Genomic DNA, 17565 nt, shown 5'->3' on the forward strand with positions numbered 1-17565 from the left:
AAAAAAAAAAAAAAAAAAAAAAAAAAAAAAAACACTAAAAACTCACCCCCAAATTTCACCCAACTAAACAAGTAGACAGACAACACATAACAATAACAACACAACACGGCACGGCACAGGACGGCACAACACAACACACACACTCTCCATTTCTCTCCGCTTACTGTAAGTTATGATCCATCCAAGATGGTAAAGAAATTAAAAGAAGCTGAAATGACATGGCCCCCGGGGAAGATCGGGTCGGGGGCCGAAAAGCACGCGGGACGGCACGGAGGGATTGAATAGTCCAATCCTATCCGACCAACGTACCTACTTTTTGCAGAGTCATAACTAACTGTCAAGGAAGAATATTATCCGGAGGGTTTACTCTAATCGGCAAGTAGTAAGAAATTCATCCATTTTGTTGGGTCGTGCCAGCTAAATTATTTAGTTATTTTTACTTTTTAAGTAAATGCTGGGCGCTTGTCTAGCCGAGCTGGCGGATGGATGGGATCAATCTGGTGATCCTGCCATGTGCGATGATGTTGATGATGATGTCGTGTCTTTCCCCGGTTTTTCATTTCCCCGGGTCCAACTAACGCATGCTACGGAGGTTTCTTCCACGGCCATACTGCTGGCATTGACTTATGTGGCAAATTTGTTCTGCTGATCACGACGTGATGCATGTCCTGTGTATGTACGTAGGCGACTATGGCTGCCGCGCCCTACAGATGACGAAGGTAATCGTGCTTCCAAACGCCTGTTCCGGTCCTAGTGTAGGTATTCCTGAAACTCCTAACATACAATCAACCAAACGCGTTCATACAGCATGTGCTAGGCCTTCGGCCGAATGACCCGGATCATGCAAGAGACGAAGTCGTCTTCCACTGGTACAATGCCCGCAGCACCGCGACACCTCCTGACTGTGTCTCAACAGTGCGTCCGCGACCACGATCGTTGTAATCGTTTGGCACATAGTCACGCTCTGTGAAACCTGACCGCTCGGGTGCAGCTCCCCAGCCCTGCAGCTGTCGTGTGGAATCAAGTCCCAGCGTCTCCTCGTTGCTGGGACCCTTAGAGCCACGGCTGCGGAGAAGGCCCGTCAACGCCTCCGAGCCCTCAGCCTGCGCCCCATAATTTTGATAGTCGATCGCCCCCTGCGGCAGAGGACTCACGTCGGTGGCGGTGGTGTTTCCCCACCACTCCCCGATCTTGCCGTCGCCATTCTTGGTCAACAGAGCGGCGTTGGCGTTGTGTTCGATCCAGGGGCGGTATGTCCGGCATCGTGCTTGGTGCCACTCGTATACGTACTGCCAGCCGTCTTCCCCGTCCCCTGTGCGGTTGGCACTGGCCAGGAAACGCAATTCCTGCGGCCGGATGTCTCGGCAGAACTCGGCCAAATGATGAAAGAAGATGCCTTTGAAGGTTTGTCCATTTTGGGAGCAGCTCCCGGAAGAGTCGCACGCATCCTCCAACACACCTCCGCGGCCAAGCCCTTCCCACTGCTGACTGCCTTTGTTAGGCCATCCGGTAGCCAAGAGCACATCATTGACCAATCGGTGTCCGTCAGATAAATATTGCTGCGAACCAGTAGCTAACCAAAGTCCCCTTAGCCCGCTAAGGATCACTCCCTGGTTGTATGTATATACCATAGTATTGAGGACATCACACTTGCGTGTGCCAGGATCATCGGCACTCTTCCAACCACTGATATGGAAGCCATCGCCATAGAGGCCATTGGAACCCGTCATGTTGGAGGCATTTAGCCACGAATATCCCTCGATGGCGGCCTGCAGATGAGTTGGATCGTGAGGGTAACCGTCTGACCAGTTCTCGTCGTCCAGTGTGGTTCCCATAAAGGGTGAATCAATAAAGTCTCCGGGAAAGTAGAGATACATCCCGATGCTAGCGGCTATGTACAGCTCATTGGTGATGGCATTTTTGTACGGCGTCAGGTAAGGGCTCCAGATCATCCCGCCATTACACAAGGAAACGTCCCAGCCCCCGGACGCAAGTCCATAGAACACACGTGCCCGATGAGCCGCCGGGGACTGAAACTGGGTTCCATGCCAGAGGCGCTTCGTTGTCTCGTTGGGTGAGAAGGGGTCATCGTAATGCAGGTCGCTGTGTAAGACTTGGAACTTTATGTTCTCCAGCCATCCCAAAACGACCCATAACATATCATCAAAGGCCTGATTTCTTACGGCAAAGGCATCCTCGCCAAAGTAGAATGCCGAGGTTTGGTCAAAATAATGGTTAATGAGATTCTCGAATCCCAACGTATACTGTTCGGTTATTTCTTCCGACTGTCTGTGATCCCCGCTAGCACTCGCTGAAAGAATGTCTGCCAATACATCCCCCGCAGTAGAAGTCAGTGAGGAGAGGGTGGCGGAGACATGAGTCCCAAGCACGGCAGCAGTCCAATCGATACTAGTAGGCCAAGTGCCTTGCCAAAGCTGGAAGTAGTCATCCTGCATCACCTTGAGAGCATCCAGCAAATCGTCATAAGTGCGACTTATCGAGCCGATCGGTTCACTAGGCTTCTCTGGAGCAGGAAGGGGAAACTGCTTTGATGGGGGATCGGTTGAATCCTCCAGCGGAATCTGCGCATTTGGAGACAATGGCGCAAGGACGTCCTGCGACCGCAACGCCAGCGCATTGGTCTCAGAGAAGACTGCAAGCAAGCAGAGCAACCTATGAATAGCAAATAACGCACGCATATTGAAGGCTTTCTAGTTGTAAGTCCCTCAATCCCGCAGAGAACGACTGGTCTCGTGGTCCTGGTCCTGGCCCTGGTTCCTGGTTACCAAGGGCGGAGAGATACCGATAAGCAAAGTGTCGAGAATGATTCGAGGTAACGATAAGTGAGGATTGACTTTGAGCACGCAGAACTCGAGACAGACGCGGAGAGAGTGAGAGCTCAGAAAACAGCCAGCATCCAACGAACAGCGAGACTCCAATGAGGCATATTTCAACGGTCAATGGTCCCCAATCCGGGCCATGAACGAGGGAAGGAAGTGGCGTTGAGCGATAAGTTTCGACGTTCGGCCGTTGCGGGGAAGGAGAGACCCCGGGGCTTAACTAAGCCAGCCATTCGCCGTGCTTTTCAGCCCTCCGGCTGACCCTCCGCAGCCTCAGCTGCTGCTCTCTCCCTTCCAGCCTCGTCCTCTCCGCACTCGATCGTCGTGGGCTCTCGTTCTTGGTATCCTATCACGCGCCCGGGCTGCGGGGATCTCATGCCTGATTTCTGCCCGTCCCCATCGATCTTCTGATCCATTCGTCGCAGAGTCATATATAGTGTGCATTCCACGCACTATCTGATGACCAATAGCAGTCATTTGGATCTACAAAACTCTATCTGGACTATGGGTCTCGGGATTGATGTGAGAGGTCGAAAGACCTATCCATGTGCTGGACGATGGAAGAAATGATGATTAGAGCAGAAAATGCTACAAGTATAGCCCCAGCCACATGAGCATCAGAGGCAGTGGGTTTCATCTGAATTAATCTTGGAACTAGTAGAAATTTTGGGATATCCTGGCTTGATATATCATGCGAGCGGGTTTCTGCTTCAGCTAAGTCAGCGATGAGCATTCGAGCAAGCCACAAGACGAAACAGAAGCTGGGAGTGATGACAGAGGTCAAGCGACAGAAAAGAGGGATGGCAGAAGTGAAAGGAAGGGGAAAGGGGCCGGGATGCCAAAAGAAACAAGCTGCACATACCAGATCGCTGATTATTTACGACGCCGGCAAATATCTCCTCTGGCTGCAAGCCTATGGGTACCCTCGTTAAGAGGAGCATAAAACTGTCGTAAGAGATATTGCCGGCTGTAACCACTGCTGCTCACGGTGCCCATCCAACCGTGACCAACATGCGCGCATCAAACTGACATGTAGTCGTCTGGATGGCTCAGCAGCCGTGCAGTCCTCGAGGGCGAAAACAAAGGCAAAATCAAAACGCTTGACGCGACGAGGCAAGAGAAAGCAAGATAAAAGGTGCCTGCCAAGGTCATAAAGTAGAGTAAACAAAAGTCAACTCCTCAATGCTGCCACAACAATACGCCTAGTCTCTAGCCTCCTCCGCTCCAGGGCTGCGACTCCTATCACGGCTCCTGCTGCGTCCCCGTCCACCACGGCCACCTCTTTGTCCAGCATTCTTTCCTTTGTTCGATGGGGGTGGCCGCACAAACGCGAAGTCGACCTGGATTGTCTGGTCCAGCAATTTGGATCCGTTCAAAGCCTTGATGGCTTCCGAGGCTTCGGGGAGGGTGGAGTATTCGATCAACGCGTAACCCTGACAAAAGCCACTTAGTATCTCATCTTATGCTCAGTAGCAGTATACTTTATCAAGATTGAGCATGGAAATATATCCAGCAAAATCATAGAATGGATTCCCACGTTGATGAAGAGCTAAAGACACCTACCTTCACATAACCCGTCCGGCGATCGAGGTTCAAATTGAAGTTCTTGATCTCTCCATATTCAGCAAACAGATCCGTCACGTCCTCCTCAGAGGCCTCTTCATGAATATTGGTCGCGATGATGATCCATCCTTCGATACTGCGCACTGCAACAGCTGACGCTTGCGTTCTCGGATCAGAGGTATTGTTGCCCGACTGCGCGGGGACCTCCTCCTCCTGCGCCACGGGAGGGTCGACTTCCATTTCTGTAGACATGGTGACAAGTAGCGAGACTAGATTGACTGGAAGTATTGGCTCGAGAAGGGTGGATAAAGGGAGAGGTTCTGGTCCAAGGTGGGCTGTTCAATGACCAAACTGTTGCAATGCGATGGATCTTCGCGAAGCTTGCGGTGTGCTTATGTAATCAAATGATATCCAACGACGGTCAATGTTGATGGCCATTTTATACTACTCTCAATTCCACGAATATTACTCGAGATCGAGAGTGGGCAGATTTTATAAGAGAGCTTGTGAAGTTATTTGTATTGTCTGTATGATCTGTAGAGGCTTCTCCCAGAGACTTTTCATATCACATCCATAAAAAGCAGTATAGTGCATGGTACAACTCATGTGCTGGATAGAACAAGAGCAGAGTAGTGGTTCGTAAGATATGGTTGTTGCATTACTGTATAATATCTCAGAGTCGGGGCTTTGGTTGCAGTTCCAATGGTCGTTTATCAGTAGCGTATGCCAGTGAAGGTATGTTTCTATCAACGCAACCAGATGAGGATAAGTGCATCTACATATACAATTGCTAAAGGGCTCAACGACTACAACGGCTGAATATTCATGAAGCTGGCTTAAAGACATGTAATACTCCTACAAAAGTTTGTGGGGTAAAACAGGCCTCCCTTCTAGCAGAGATGTCCAGCCTTATTGTCAGGTTACTGTTCACCTGGAACGATCAAATTCCGCCAACAAATGTCCCTATCGTCAATGAGCACGTTTATCAAGTTACAAGTTCCAGAATGTCTATCCGTTAGATGAGTTATCTTTGAACTGTACTTACCAGTGGCATTGTCTACCGCTTGAAATCGCACTCCATGATCACCCTCATCCTTTTCCAGAGTATGATGACATGTTGTCGATGAATGGGGCAGGTTTGATGGATTTATGAGACTCTGTTAGAAACAGGCAATAATAAGCTGTGAGACACCCACCATTATGAATAGCCATACTGACACCAATAGTTTCCTTTGACCATGTGGTGGTATCTTGTGTTCCTGCTGAAGACGGTGTGCTGGGTCTAGTCTGAGTAACTGAGAGCTGATAAGAAGAGCTTCCCTGCGTACTCGTTCTCTACTGTAGAAACAGAGCTTTGGGGAATATCAGTGAATATAGCCAGCCCCTCGACGTGAATGTGTTAAACATAGTCACAACATGAGACCCGTCTTCAATCCAGCTGCCCCCGCGGCAATCTTCTCCATCTTCCTTGCTAATCTTCATCGGCATAGACAAGCTCTCACCCAAGTATCGAAAGGAAAACCCATATTCTCCTAATCTCAGGCGAACCTCTCATTCATTGAGCGAGAAAGAGAGACTGCGCCGCGATGAGCGGCAAGTCGGTCTCGAACCTACCATGGTGAGCTCAATTTCCGGGAATTTCCCTCTCTATATAAGCATTAATCGATCCTCTAACCTCCTCATCTTCTGATAGCGATGAACCTCAATGCTTCTGCCATTTCCGCTCCCCTAAGCCCTTTCCCAAGATCGAAGCAGTCCTGACAGGCTCTGAACCCGGCCAAGTCCGCGAATTGCATCAACCAAACGCGCAGCTCGACATAGCATTCGACGTGGTAGGCTGTGTTATGACACTAAATGAATGCATCCATGATCCTTCACGACCAAAGATCGGCTACTCAGTCAGTCTAATGATCAAAGCGGCAAACACCCACTTTGTGAACCTAGAAGGCCTTGAAGATCATTCCCTCCTTCTAACCATCCGAATCCGTCATTCAGCATGTGCTGTGAGAGGCAACAAGATGATTTTGAGAGAAAAGTTCAACGGATACTTCCCTGACCCTCCGTATAGTCGACTATACAATGATCTTTTCGAGTGCCGTTGGCCTGAAAAGACACTCCAGATTCGTCTGCCCGAGGAGAGATGTCGACGCTGGAAGACTGTCGCTCTGATACTGCGAACTTTCGGGCAGATCAATGGAGATAGCTATTGTCATATGGCTAACATGGTGTTTACTCCCCGTGTGGGTGGGCTCAATGTGCGTCAGATTAAGAAGGACATCAAGATTGAGCTGGCGAAGCATGATCATAAGCGGAGGAAGAATCCTGTGTCCCCTGAGTACATTGTGACGGTTAACGATACCGAGAAGATTGATATACTCAATCATGCTTATGAGGTTCATCTTCTTGCGTTCATTCACAGTTCGTCTCGATTTCTTCGGCCACAGTACCTGTAAGCAGTCTACAGGGCACGCGGAGCTTGTGCAGAGTGTTTCTGTATGGCAAAATGCGGTTCTGTTTCTCATAACATCGGGTGAAGTTCGTTGATGGATTTCAGGGTACATAGTTCAGGCGTACGGCGTACAGAGTTATTTTTTCCTAAGGACAAAATGGTTAGAGATCTGCAGGGATTGTAATGTGTCAATTATTCTTCTTTCTACACGAAGTACGATGTCATGAGAAAGGAAGCTATGTTGCTTTATGTTGCTTTAGGTTGGATGATGTTAATTCCAGAATACTCCGAAGTTCCGTGAATTGGAAGTGAGATTTTCTTTAAACCATGTGGTAGGGTAGATTAAGACATAGAAGGTTGCCTCAACCTGGAGACTATTGCCTACCTCACCACCTAACAACCTCCTCAGTAACCCCCCACGAACTAGGCTACCAAGTCTTCGAAATAGCAGACCATCTCCATGTAACACATCGGGTGGTTTACTACACGCTGCAAGCAGGGCAATTGACGCCCAAAATGCCCCGCGGGAGACCACTCAAAATCAAAGGGCTTGAGGCACAACAGATCCTGACCTGGATCTATAGTTCAGAGCGGAATGGCCGGTTACCTTATCATGAAATTATCCATGAGCTTGTGGTTGCACTCCGCGAGCTCTGGGCCGCGCGCTGCGCCAGATTGGGTATAACCGCGATATAGCACTGTGAGAGTCTCCATTTAGCGAGGATTAGAGGGACTAGTGGTTATGGTTGGTGAAGGATTGGGTTTGGAGAGTATTGTGTGTTGCTGTGCTGATAGAGGGTGAGGGTAGTGAGTTTTGGGGGTTTGGGGGTTTGGGGGTTGTGGATACGAGAGGTATGATGTAATTGGGATATTTACTCCGTATGTGGGATTAAGTTCTATTAATAGGCCCGAGAGGTATGGTCAAGATGGAGAAGCTGGAGGTCTATAGTGGCTTTACGATAGAAGCATATGCTTCCTACAGATGTTTTTGAATGTGTTCATGGTGATGGATTAAGAGTGGAGATTAGTGGGTTTCCACCTCTAGATATCGACAAAAGAGTATTCCATCAGATTTATCTGTCGCCACGGTCCCTTGTCACCGGGAACGGCGTGGCTGACCTATGACCTCGCTGGCCAAAGGTGCGGACAGATAGTGTGCCCTTCCATATACAGGCTGAATTATTTGGTGGAAACCATGCAGCAAATACTAATACAATCGAATTTTCAGAAAAGACAAATGCCACTTAGTTCCGAATCATCGTAGTGTTCGAGACCGTGTATATTCGGGTGCTGAGTGCAATGAGATGCTCATGCATTTGGGCACCCTGGCTTTACACCAGGGCGATCATAGAGTTGCAAATGCGAAATGCGTTTACCTCCGGTTGTTGTTGCGCATGCCCAGGATCTGGACCATACGGACGAAGATGTTGATGAAGTCCAACTCAAGGCTGATACTCTCGTTGACGACATCCTTGCGGACCAGGCCTCTCTGAGCCATGCGGGCGTGGTGGAGAATCTTCTGGACGTCATAGAGGGTGAAACCACCGAAGACAGCGAGACCACCGTACAGCCAGATCTTCTCAGACCACAGCAGAGCGCGGGTGGCAGTAGCGGGGAGGACGAGAGGAGCGAAACCGGAGAGAGCGACAATGGTCACACCAGCGAGCAGAGGAGCACCCAGGTACATGTACTTCTCCTGCTTAGCAGTGGCACCGACGAAAGCGATCGCACCCATCATTCCAGCGGTGTAAAGACCAGCACGAGCAAGGATAGCCGGGTGCATGAACATCAGGGGAGACAGGAGCGCGGCCTGGGTGACGTTGAAAGCTGCCCAGAGACCATACTTCATGACGTAGCTAATGACTTGTCAGAAAACTGTCGCATAGGAAAAAAAACCTGCGCTGGGAAAGTACTTACTTGTCAGGGTTGGTGTACAGAGTACCATACATGGTTCCGACGCTGGCAACCAGACCAAGACCGATGACAGCCCAGGGGCTGGCAGCCATCAAACGGTAAGACCATCCGTTGGTGTGCAGAGCGCGAGCAGCAATACCAATGATACCAATACCAAGTCCAGTGTGCATAAACGTCTCGTTCAGGTAGCTGCGCTCAAACGGAGGCATGCCACCATCCTCTCTGGTTTCGCGGTTGAAGATGAAGTTCGTTGCCAGGATAGTACCACCGATGATAGTGGCACCGTAGATCAGCTTCTGGGTGATGTTGCCACCCTGAACATTGTAGGAGGGCTGCATGTAGGTGCGACGGAAAGCATTTTGGAAGGTCTGACGGGACTTTGCGAAGATGGAGATGGGACCGGTAGGCTTGGACTGGGGCTTGAAGGGCGTATTGTGGATGAAACGAGCGCTATTCGCAGGTTTGGAGATTTGCCGAAGCGCCGTAGGGACGGCGAACGGGCGTCGCAAGAAGAACGCCATGATTGTGACGATGATGTCGAGGTTGATGGAGATGAGGAGAAGCGATGGAGAGCGGCGGATGGCCGGCTATAAGAATGATATCAGTCAGCCGTCGGCCAGCTGCTACGGTCGCCCGAACGTTCGAGAAGTGAAGTCACGTGTGAGATGAGCCGCCCGTGAGTCAGCATCACGGCCTCGGTGATAAGTTGGCGGGGGAGGGGAATTATCAGGATTTAGGACTTAACGGACTTGCACGGCCACACTGCTATTGTCATCATCTCGGTCCGGACTTCTACGAACGCGTACCTTCTTCGACCCTCTTCTCGATAATTCCCTTTCTGGACTTCACCTCTGCGTCACTATCCCCATCATGCCTGCGCCATTACTAGAAACCATACACCTGTCGCATCTGCCTCCGTCGATGCCCGTGCATGTCGCTCTATATCGGGATGTGCAGAATGCTCCGTATCTTCGCCAGCAGCTCATGTCCGCCAATGCGGAATTCGAATATGCTTTCATTGATGCAAGCACGGTACGGTGTCAGTATGTCTCTCGGCGGAGCAACTGCTAAACAATGCTGCAGGTCCTCTCAAGAACACACCTTCTCTCCGCAGTTTTCCGAGCAGCCAATGATTATATGAACGGCCGCCTCAAATCCCGGAATGTGCACTCTGAGATGGTCTTTTCGCTAAGCCCTGCGACAAATGTATGTTTACGATCAGCTACCAACCGACTTCATGAGCAATGCTGACCACGTCTAGATTGCTGAATCTTTCCGCAAGTTCGGCATTACTGATTCCACGAAAGACTTGCTAGTAGTCAAGCTTTCCGTGAACCCGGAGATCACCCACGACTCGGTAGCAGCCCATCTCGAACAAAATGTTGAGGGAACGCCTGTGCCATTCGATGACGAAACTTTGTCGAAGATCTCCGACGTTGCAAAGATCAAGAAGGCTTACAAGCTGGGAGCGTTGAACACTGCGCCGCCGAACCAAGCAAACGGAACGCATGATAACGGATTGCGACGGCTCGAACTGTCGGTCTTGGGAGCGATTGCGCTGCGGGGAGCGACTTGAACATGACGTTGAATATAGGAAGTCTTCTCTATTACCCCGATCTCGCTCGTTTGGGAACTCAGGGCCCTGTAAAGCGGGCGCGCCACATGCAGAATGTCTGCGTTACCCGACAGTCGATACCCTAGGCCTGATGCCGGGTCGAAGCTTTTGCATGTAAAGAGCTACTTCGGCAGATAGATGTCTGCTAGAAGTAGCTATGCAGGACACGTCTACTATTAGAAATCATGATCTGATGTACATAGAATTCAGGGCCGCCGATAGCGTCGGTGCAGAGCACCGATTACGGCTTTGTCCAGCCAAAAATAAGACTCTAGAAGATAATATATGGCCTCCAATCTATTGCATATACAAATCTAGTAAGATATAAACTGAATAGAATGATGAGTAAAGAACATACCTCGGTTGCCCTGCCCACCGCATCGCCCAACCCGAAGCGGCAATCCTGCAACTTTGCCAAGCCCGGCAACTCTCTCCGCATCATCACGACTGAATTGATCTAGACACACCACCGTCCGGGGCTCAAGCATCTAGCATAACACCATGGCTCACTAGCGCAGGGGGGAGCATATTTAGCGCACCACACTCACCAACCCGAACGCGCACTAATGCCGACCAAGCGCTCGTCCTGATATTTGTTGCGACTCGCCACCATGTCCGCCACCGCGGAGGTCCTGGTGATTTCCTCCTCGCCGGAGCGCAACCCAGTTCACACGCCAGCGCCGCCTGCGTATGATCCCGGAAAACTCTTTGGATTGTCCCCAGTAGACGTTGAAACGACTCCGCTGCCGTCTCCGTCGGACTTGTTTTGTCCTCCAACGCATTCTAGGTTTTTCGAGGTTGGGAACCAGGTCGACGAATTGCGCCGGACTGAAACCCGCAAGAAGTCTAGTACCTTGACGAATGATGATTCCGCTGTTACAACGCTAGAGGGAGAACCGGCGACAGATAAACCGAAGCGAAGGGGAAGGCCAAAGAAGGAGCAGAAAAGAGCTACGGAGGAGTCGGGGCTCTCTGTTACGGGCAACGAGAAGACTACTACGAAAAAGACTATCACAGGCGCTAGTAAGAAACGCGCTGAACCTACGACAAAGCGCTCGAAACCGGAGAATAAGACTATTTCTGGGAGGGTTGCGAAGGCGGGCACTTCGCAAGTCAAGGAGGTTGGCGAGAAGGCTATTTGTCCATCGACACCACCGACTGCTTTGCCCCAGAAGGCTACGAATGATGTGCTGGAATGGGAAAGGGATGGTTTACAGCTTGAGCAAGCGATGACGCGGAGATTGGACTGGACACCTACAGTCAATAAGGTTAGGGAAGTCGTTGAGTTGGAAGGGAAGTCAGGGTCAGATGATAATACAAGGGGCTTTGGTAACCTGCTGTCGGAGTATGGGTTTAATGGAGCTGCTGCTCCTGTAAACGACTTTATGGCCTCTGTCGAAGGTGGACCGACGAAGCGAAGGCGGATAGAGCTGGTTGATCCCGGAGTATATCCTGCTCCCAGACAAAGTGTCGCCGACGATAGTGAGAAGGATAACACACAGGGAACCCGCAAATCAACACCAACTGCGCGAAAGAAGCCGACGAAGCGTGTCAACAAATTTACCACTCTGACTGCCCGCGTGACAGCGAAGTATATCAACGAGTCTACGGAGGGTTCAGATGTCGTGGACGAAGAGACACCGAAAGCGAAGCCTAGAGCTTCAAGATCCAAGAAAAAGGGCCAGGCAAGCAAGTCTTACGAACCCGAGTTCGTGGTGCTTTCTCCCGAAGAAGCTGCTAAGTCCCTCGATGATCAAGAGCTGGTATTTGGCACATGCAGCCAGCTGGAGCGGGAAGACTCACCCACTACTATAAGAGAGCTGCAGGCAGCTATTAGCGAGTCGGAACGAAGCATGGCGTTGGAAGCCAGCGGTCGTCCGCATCGAACGCAAAGCAAGGGCTCATCTTCTACAGTCTCACGCTTCAATGGCTCAGGAAACTTGTGGTCGGTCGCATCTCGGGATGTTGACGGTTCACTAATGCAGGTAGAAGTGGTGGATCTGGTGAATTCGCCTGATAGATCTGGAACTATCACTCTGGATGAGCGACTTAGCAACGCCAAGGGAGTAGCTGAAGCCGAATGCAATACCAGCGACATCAACCCTACCCAGAAAGGTAGCGACCAGGCAAAAGCTGCTTCGACAAGCGAAACACAGCCTGTTGTACCTTCAACCACTCAGTCAAAGAACAAAAAGGCCGAGAATACCACATCCATTGCCCGCAAGCCCGACCCTAAGATGCCGCAATACGACAACTTCACAGATGCCCAGCTATCGAAACAAGCCGCCTCATTCGGCTTCAAACCGCTCAAAAACCGGAAGAAGATGATCGAGCTGCTTGAAAAGTGCTGGAAAGCAAAGAACAGCATATCATCAGAGGCAAACAACAAGAATACAGATCAGGAAACGCCTGCTGAACCCGAATCAGCACCTGAGCCTAGTAATAAGCCAAAGGGGAAAGGAACAACACGGAAAACCACCACGAAGGCGAAAGCCAAAACTCAACCTAGTACATCATCAAAGTCAACAACCGAAGCCATCTCAACAACAAAATCTCCAAGCAATCCCAACTCTAACACCACAACCTCAACCTCAACCCCAATCCCCAAACCTACCCCCTCCTACGCCAACGTCGAGGAAATCGAAGACTCCGAAGAAGACTCCGACCCCATCCTCATCTCCTTCCCCTCTCCCAGCCGCCTCCTACCCCAAACTCCCCAAACAAAGCACAAACACGCCCACACCCTCCCTACATCCAACATACCATCAAGTCCTAATCGAACCACATCCACATCCATTCCCAAAGAACCAGAACCCCCCGCCATACTTCTTCCCCTAACTGAGCAGATCACTAAAGCCGTGCGTGCCCAATCCGCAGCCCGGCCTGCATCATCCAACACCAATAAGACTCACACAAGGAAGCAAACATGGCACGAGAAGATTCTCATGTACGACCCTATCCCTTTGGAGGAGTTCACCACTTGGTTAAACACAGAGGGACTGGGTCTCGTGAATGAGGATCGGGAGGTCGGGGCGGGGTTCGTGAGGAGGTGGTGTGAGAGTAAGGGGGTGGTTTGTTGTTATAGGCCGAGGAAGAAGGAGTGATGTGTTCTCAGTTGAATATAGATTATTTGGATTTGGAGTGGGTATTGGGGCTGAGTACTTTTTGGGAGGTTACATTATTTTATTACTGTATTGATTTTTGGGAAGGGGTTGGTTCATAAGTTTGAGGTGGTTATTGGAGTCATGGATGCATGTATAGTTAGTAGGAGCCTTGGATTTTAGGTTAGGGTTTGGGTTGATTTGGCTTGGTGTGGTTGGTTTGATTGGTTCAGAGGATGGGAATACTATACCCCTTTGCTTGATCGTTGACGACGACAACGACTACTACTACTACTACTACTACTACTACTACTAGAAGAATATTTTCAGGTTTTATAGAGTAATCAAAATACTGCAAAGAAAATAAAATGGTACAGGCATGAAGATGTGCATGCTTGGCTCATAAACAATAGAGAAAATAATATTAACAAAACATTAAGTCATAACAACTAACAAATTAAACAATATCCGCTCCCCAATCTTCGTAATCACTTATTCATCGTATTTTTCTAAATAATTAAACATCATTTCATCGTATATAAGCCGCCCCCCCAAAAAAGGCATAAGAGGAAGAGTCCTCCCTTCTACTACTGTGCCACACGTCCCACTTAAGCAAGAGGGGAGAGCCTAAAGAGGAGAGTCGATCAATAGCAAAGCAAGTAGATAACTATTTGAAGATAGTATGTCCACAAGAAGAACTGAAAACAACTGTCCATCTCCCCAGATACCCCAGACCTGGAATTACTCAAAAGCAAGTCCCAGTACCCAACTTACTGCTGCGACTGCTGCTGCTGCTGCTGCTGCTGCTGCTTCTTCCTTCCACCACCCCTCTTCGCCCTCTTATGAGACGTAGCATCAGAAGCAGTGGCAGTAGTGGCAGTAGTAGTCGCCGCCGAGGTCGGAGGCTGCGAAACACCCGCCGACGAAGAAGGCACAGCAGCCAAGCTCATATCTTCAGGCGGGTAGGCCGAGACTCCGGGTATGCTCGACCATCCTATAGCGGGGTCAGTGCCATAGTAACTATATTCATTTGCAGTGAGAAGCCGTTCGAAATTAGGGTCAGATAGATCGGCATATGCAGCGGCAGCGAGTTGGGCGTCGTCTTGACCTGTATTACCCTGCTCGTAGGGATAATGGGCTGAGTATCCGGGGGTGTTGATTTGGGGAAGGGTTTCGTAGTTGGTGGGCTGCTTGGGAGTGGCGGGGAGGTTGGCGTTGGCCATCTGCTGCTGCTGCTGCTGCTGTTGCTGCTGCTGATATTGGTATCTGGCGAGGTCTTCGAGGGCACTGGAGTGTACCTGTCGGGCAGCATGGGCGAACATGTTGTTATTGCCCTGCATGGAGGAGGTCTCGGATCGGGGCCAACGAGTTGAGATGGAGGATTCGGTCGCAGGTGGTGCTGGAACGGTGGTGGAGGGCTGAGCAGCATGGCGTTGCTGTTTCAGCTGCTGCTGCTGCTGGGGTTGTGGCCGGGGTTGCTGATAACCCGGGGGAAGGGCGAAGAAGGGCTGGTTGGCTAGGTAAGGCGTAGTGGGTGGGAAGTTGGGTGGGAATTGGCCCGACGGCAGCTGATTGAATTGAGCGTTGTAGGTGGGATCTTGTTGCAGGCCAGCCTGCTTCGAAAGCTGGCCCATGTTTACCTGCGCATAACGACACCCAAGAGCTGCAGCAGGGGGAGTTGCGGGATATTGTATAGTCCCCTGCTGCGAAGGACGACGGCCCGTCGGGTGCGCGGGCCTGGTGCCATTATCAACATGGCCGGGCATGGCTCCGTTCTGTTGTGATCCAGCGGGCCCCTGTGCTTGGGCCCTTGAGCCCCTTGCGAGCTTCTGTTCAAACATTTGCCTGATTGTATTCGGCGTCGGGTCACCAAATCCGTCATCGACGTAGTCCTCGAGGTCGGGTTCACCCTGGGTGTTGTATTCAGGATGCCCCTTTGGATGGTTCTCGGGATAGGGTTCCAACGGAGAGCTTATCAAGTCTTCCAAATCGCCAGGCCCCTGGGTATTGAATTCAGCAGGGTATTCATCAAGAGTGTTTGCGCCCCTTCGGCTCTGCTTTAGATAACGTATAGTTTGTTGCATAAGGGGCTTAGTGATGTCGATGCCTATAGGCTTCTCGGGAACTGGAGTTATATTCTGGATAGAGTAACGGTGAGGTCAGTGAGTGATTGATCGAGATGTCTGGTATGAATAATGCTTACCGCATTTCGAAGCTGTTCTAGGAGGTCTTGCACTCTGATGCTGAGTGCTCGTGCTGCCTGATCAAGACAGTTGTTCCACCACTCCAGATGCGTGATCTTCCGACGCATCAATATGATGGCTCCGCGACGCTCAGTGCGAAGCCAAATTGGATCAGTAACCCAACAAGTCTTTTTACTTTCCCTGCACTTCCCGCAGCCGAACAACCCCTTGTCGCATTTCGCTTTCCGCATCTAAATGACAAAGAAACGGAGTCAGTCTGGGCAACAAGATCACAAGGAAGGGTATCACATACTTTACAATTGTCACAGGCAAGGGTGGTCCGCGAGGAATCTGTTTCTTTTCTTCGTTACCATAGTCACATTTTCTTGGGTTTCTCTTCTCTTACCTCTTTTTCCCTTCTTACCTCTCTTCCCCTTCTTCCCTTTTCTGCCCTCCACCTCACTTTCTTCGTCATCTTCGCTTAGCTCTGCTTCTGTCTCGTCCTCCTCTTCGCCCGGCCTGAGGGGCCTGGCTGGGATTTTCTTTAGGTAGTTGTCGCGCATTTCCTGTGACGCGTCCCTTCGATCTTCCTTTTCGTCATCTGTCTTTTCTGACGAATCATCTTTGGTCTTTTTCTTCTTAGAGGCACGGGTGGTGGCGTTGCGAGAGCCCGGAGGGCGTCCTTTTCTCTTCTTGGGCGGCGCTGGGGCTTCCTCTTGAGGTATCTGTACGTTGGCAGCCGCCGCTGCAGCAGGATTATCAGTGGGTGCATTGTTGCTTTCAGCAGGACCTCCGTTGTCAAAGGTGACCTGACTGGCGGAGACACCTCCATCCAGAGATGTCTGGTCATCATTGCCCCGGGATGCACCATCGCTCGCGGACGACCGTTCGACAAGGGGGTCAAGACCGTCGTCCACTGTCGATGCAGGTTTGGTCGGGATCATGTGTGCTGTTATACCTTCCAGGGAAACTGGGAGATAAGTAGGGTCCAGGTCTTGTTGTAATTGTGTATCCTCCAATACACGAGCCTGAGCTTGGTTGGAGGATTGCATAGCTTTGAAAAGATATGTCTGATCAGGATGCGGATCTTGAATATCATCAACGTCAACGTCAAGCCCGAGGTCACCAAAAAGGTCATCGGGGCTGAAGGACTGATCCTCGCCCGATTGCCGTTTCACGGCCTGATTCTCTTCGTCCCCAAGTCCAGCTTGGTCGAACGTTCTCTTCGTGGTCATTGTAAGGGATTGACCGGTAAGTTTACTCACGAATGGAAGAGACGTGCAACGTGCAAGCAAAGTATACCTAGTTAAGAGATAGATAGAGGTCTCGTGAGAGGCTGATTATTGGAATAGTGCGTGCCAATAGCCAACAGTATGCTGCTAGGAGAGATTGTATTCCGGCACAATCCAGGATATAGAACTCCCCTATATAACTCAGTTTGGAATGCTGTCAGTCGTTTGGTCCCTGGAGGTCAATGTCATACAATAAGAACAAGGGATTTGTTGAAATAAGTAACAAAGAGAATCTTTGTTTTGTTTCTCAGAGAACAGAGAGAATGGCTGCGTTGGGAATATAACAAAGACCTTTGGATGTGGGTATCATAAAGAAGCCAGAGGTATGAAACTGAATAGACAGGCATATACTGACAATAGAGCACGTCTCGCACTTCTGAATCGAATAATATGTGAACAATGTGATTGCTTCACAAAGCACTTGTTTGTAGTCAGAGTTGTGTATGATAAACACGCCTGCTGTACAATGACTCCTTCGCTTCTTTCCTTGTGTTAGCTGCGTTGGATGAGAGGGGTAACAAGAGCTGTGATATGGGTATGGAACAATGCTGAACAGTAGGCTTTGGATGCTTCTAGCAAGCCTGAACAGGAGCAGCACACTGATGCTG

The 17565-nt window shown here is 50.2% G+C and overlaps 7 protein-coding genes across 7 annotated transcripts; 3 read left to right on the plus strand and 4 right to left on the minus strand.

The window, feature by feature from the left end:
• Window positions 1–374: 374 nt before the first annotated feature.
• On the minus strand, window positions 375–3131 carry BDQ94DRAFT_132662 (putative glycosyl hydrolase). The gene has a single exon (XM_026764100.1). The coding sequence runs from the start codon at window positions 2697–2699 to the stop codon at window positions 840–842; it is 1860 nt and encodes a 619-aa protein (XP_026632232.1). The 5' UTR covers window positions 2700–3131; the 3' UTR covers window positions 375–839.
• Window positions 3132–3911: 780 nt separating this feature from the next.
• Window positions 3912–4819, minus strand: BDQ94DRAFT_3195 (RBM8 family RNA-binding protein). The gene is made up of 2 exons (XM_026775484.1): window positions 4404–4819; window positions 3912–4273 (listed from the first exon to the last, which is right to left on the minus strand). The coding sequence occupies exons 1-2, from the start codon at window positions 4653–4655 to the stop codon at window positions 4043–4045; spliced, it is 483 nt and encodes a 160-aa protein (XP_026632233.1). The 5' UTR covers window positions 4656–4819; the 3' UTR covers window positions 3912–4042.
• A 1170-nt stretch (window positions 4820–5989) lies between these two features.
• On the plus strand, window positions 5990–6856 carry BDQ94DRAFT_164963 (uncharacterized protein; the record flags this gene model as incomplete). Its single annotated transcript, XM_026770161.1, has 2 exons — window positions 5990–6021; window positions 6097–6856. 2 exons carry the CDS (start codon window positions 5990–5992, stop codon window positions 6854–6856), a joined length of 792 nt encoding a protein of 263 aa, XP_026632234.1.
• Window positions 6857–7837: 981 nt separating this feature from the next.
• Window positions 7838–9406, minus strand: BDQ94DRAFT_132668 (Bax Inhibitor family protein). Its single transcript, XM_026764101.1, has 2 exons — window positions 8770–9406; window positions 7838–8708 (listed from the first exon to the last, which is right to left on the minus strand). Exons 1-2 carry the CDS (start codon window positions 9285–9287, stop codon window positions 8225–8227), a joined length of 1002 nt encoding a protein of 333 aa, XP_026632235.1. The 5' UTR covers window positions 9288–9406; the 3' UTR covers window positions 7838–8224.
• A 102-nt stretch (window positions 9407–9508) lies between these two features.
• BDQ94DRAFT_132670 (EKC/KEOPS complex subunit CGI121/TPRKB) lies at window positions 9509–10672 on the plus strand. Its single transcript, XM_026764102.1, has 3 exons — window positions 9509–9798; window positions 9850–9972; window positions 10028–10672. Exons 1-3 carry the CDS (start codon window positions 9637–9639, stop codon window positions 10340–10342), a joined length of 600 nt encoding a protein of 199 aa, XP_026632236.1. The 5' UTR covers window positions 9509–9636; the 3' UTR covers window positions 10343–10672.
• A 190-nt stretch (window positions 10673–10862) lies between these two features.
• On the plus strand, window positions 10863–13777 carry slx4. Its single transcript, XM_026764103.1, has one exon. It carries the CDS (start codon window positions 10993–10995, stop codon window positions 13483–13485), a length of 2493 nt encoding a protein of 830 aa, XP_026632237.1. The 5' UTR covers window positions 10863–10992; the 3' UTR covers window positions 13486–13777.
• Window positions 13778–14252: 475 nt separating this feature from the next.
• On the minus strand, window positions 14253–16900 carry BDQ94DRAFT_164967 (Zn(II)2Cys6 transcription factor domain-containing protein; the record flags this gene model as incomplete). The annotated part of the gene is made up of 4 exons (XM_026770162.1): window positions 14253–15620; window positions 15686–15916; window positions 15979–16016; window positions 16090–16900. The coding sequence occupies 4 exons, from the start codon at window positions 16898–16900 to the stop codon at window positions 14253–14255; spliced, it is 2448 nt and encodes an 815-aa protein (XP_026632238.1).
• Between the last annotated feature and the right edge of the window lie 665 nt (window positions 16901–17565).

Source organism: Aspergillus welwitschiae (assembly GCF_003344945.1).
Source record: "Aspergillus welwitschiae strain CBS 139.54b unplaced genomic scaffold BDQ94scaffold_1, whole genome shotgun sequence".
In the NCBI taxonomy this organism is placed as follows: Eukaryota; Fungi; Ascomycota; class Eurotiomycetes; order Eurotiales; family Aspergillaceae; genus Aspergillus; species Aspergillus welwitschiae.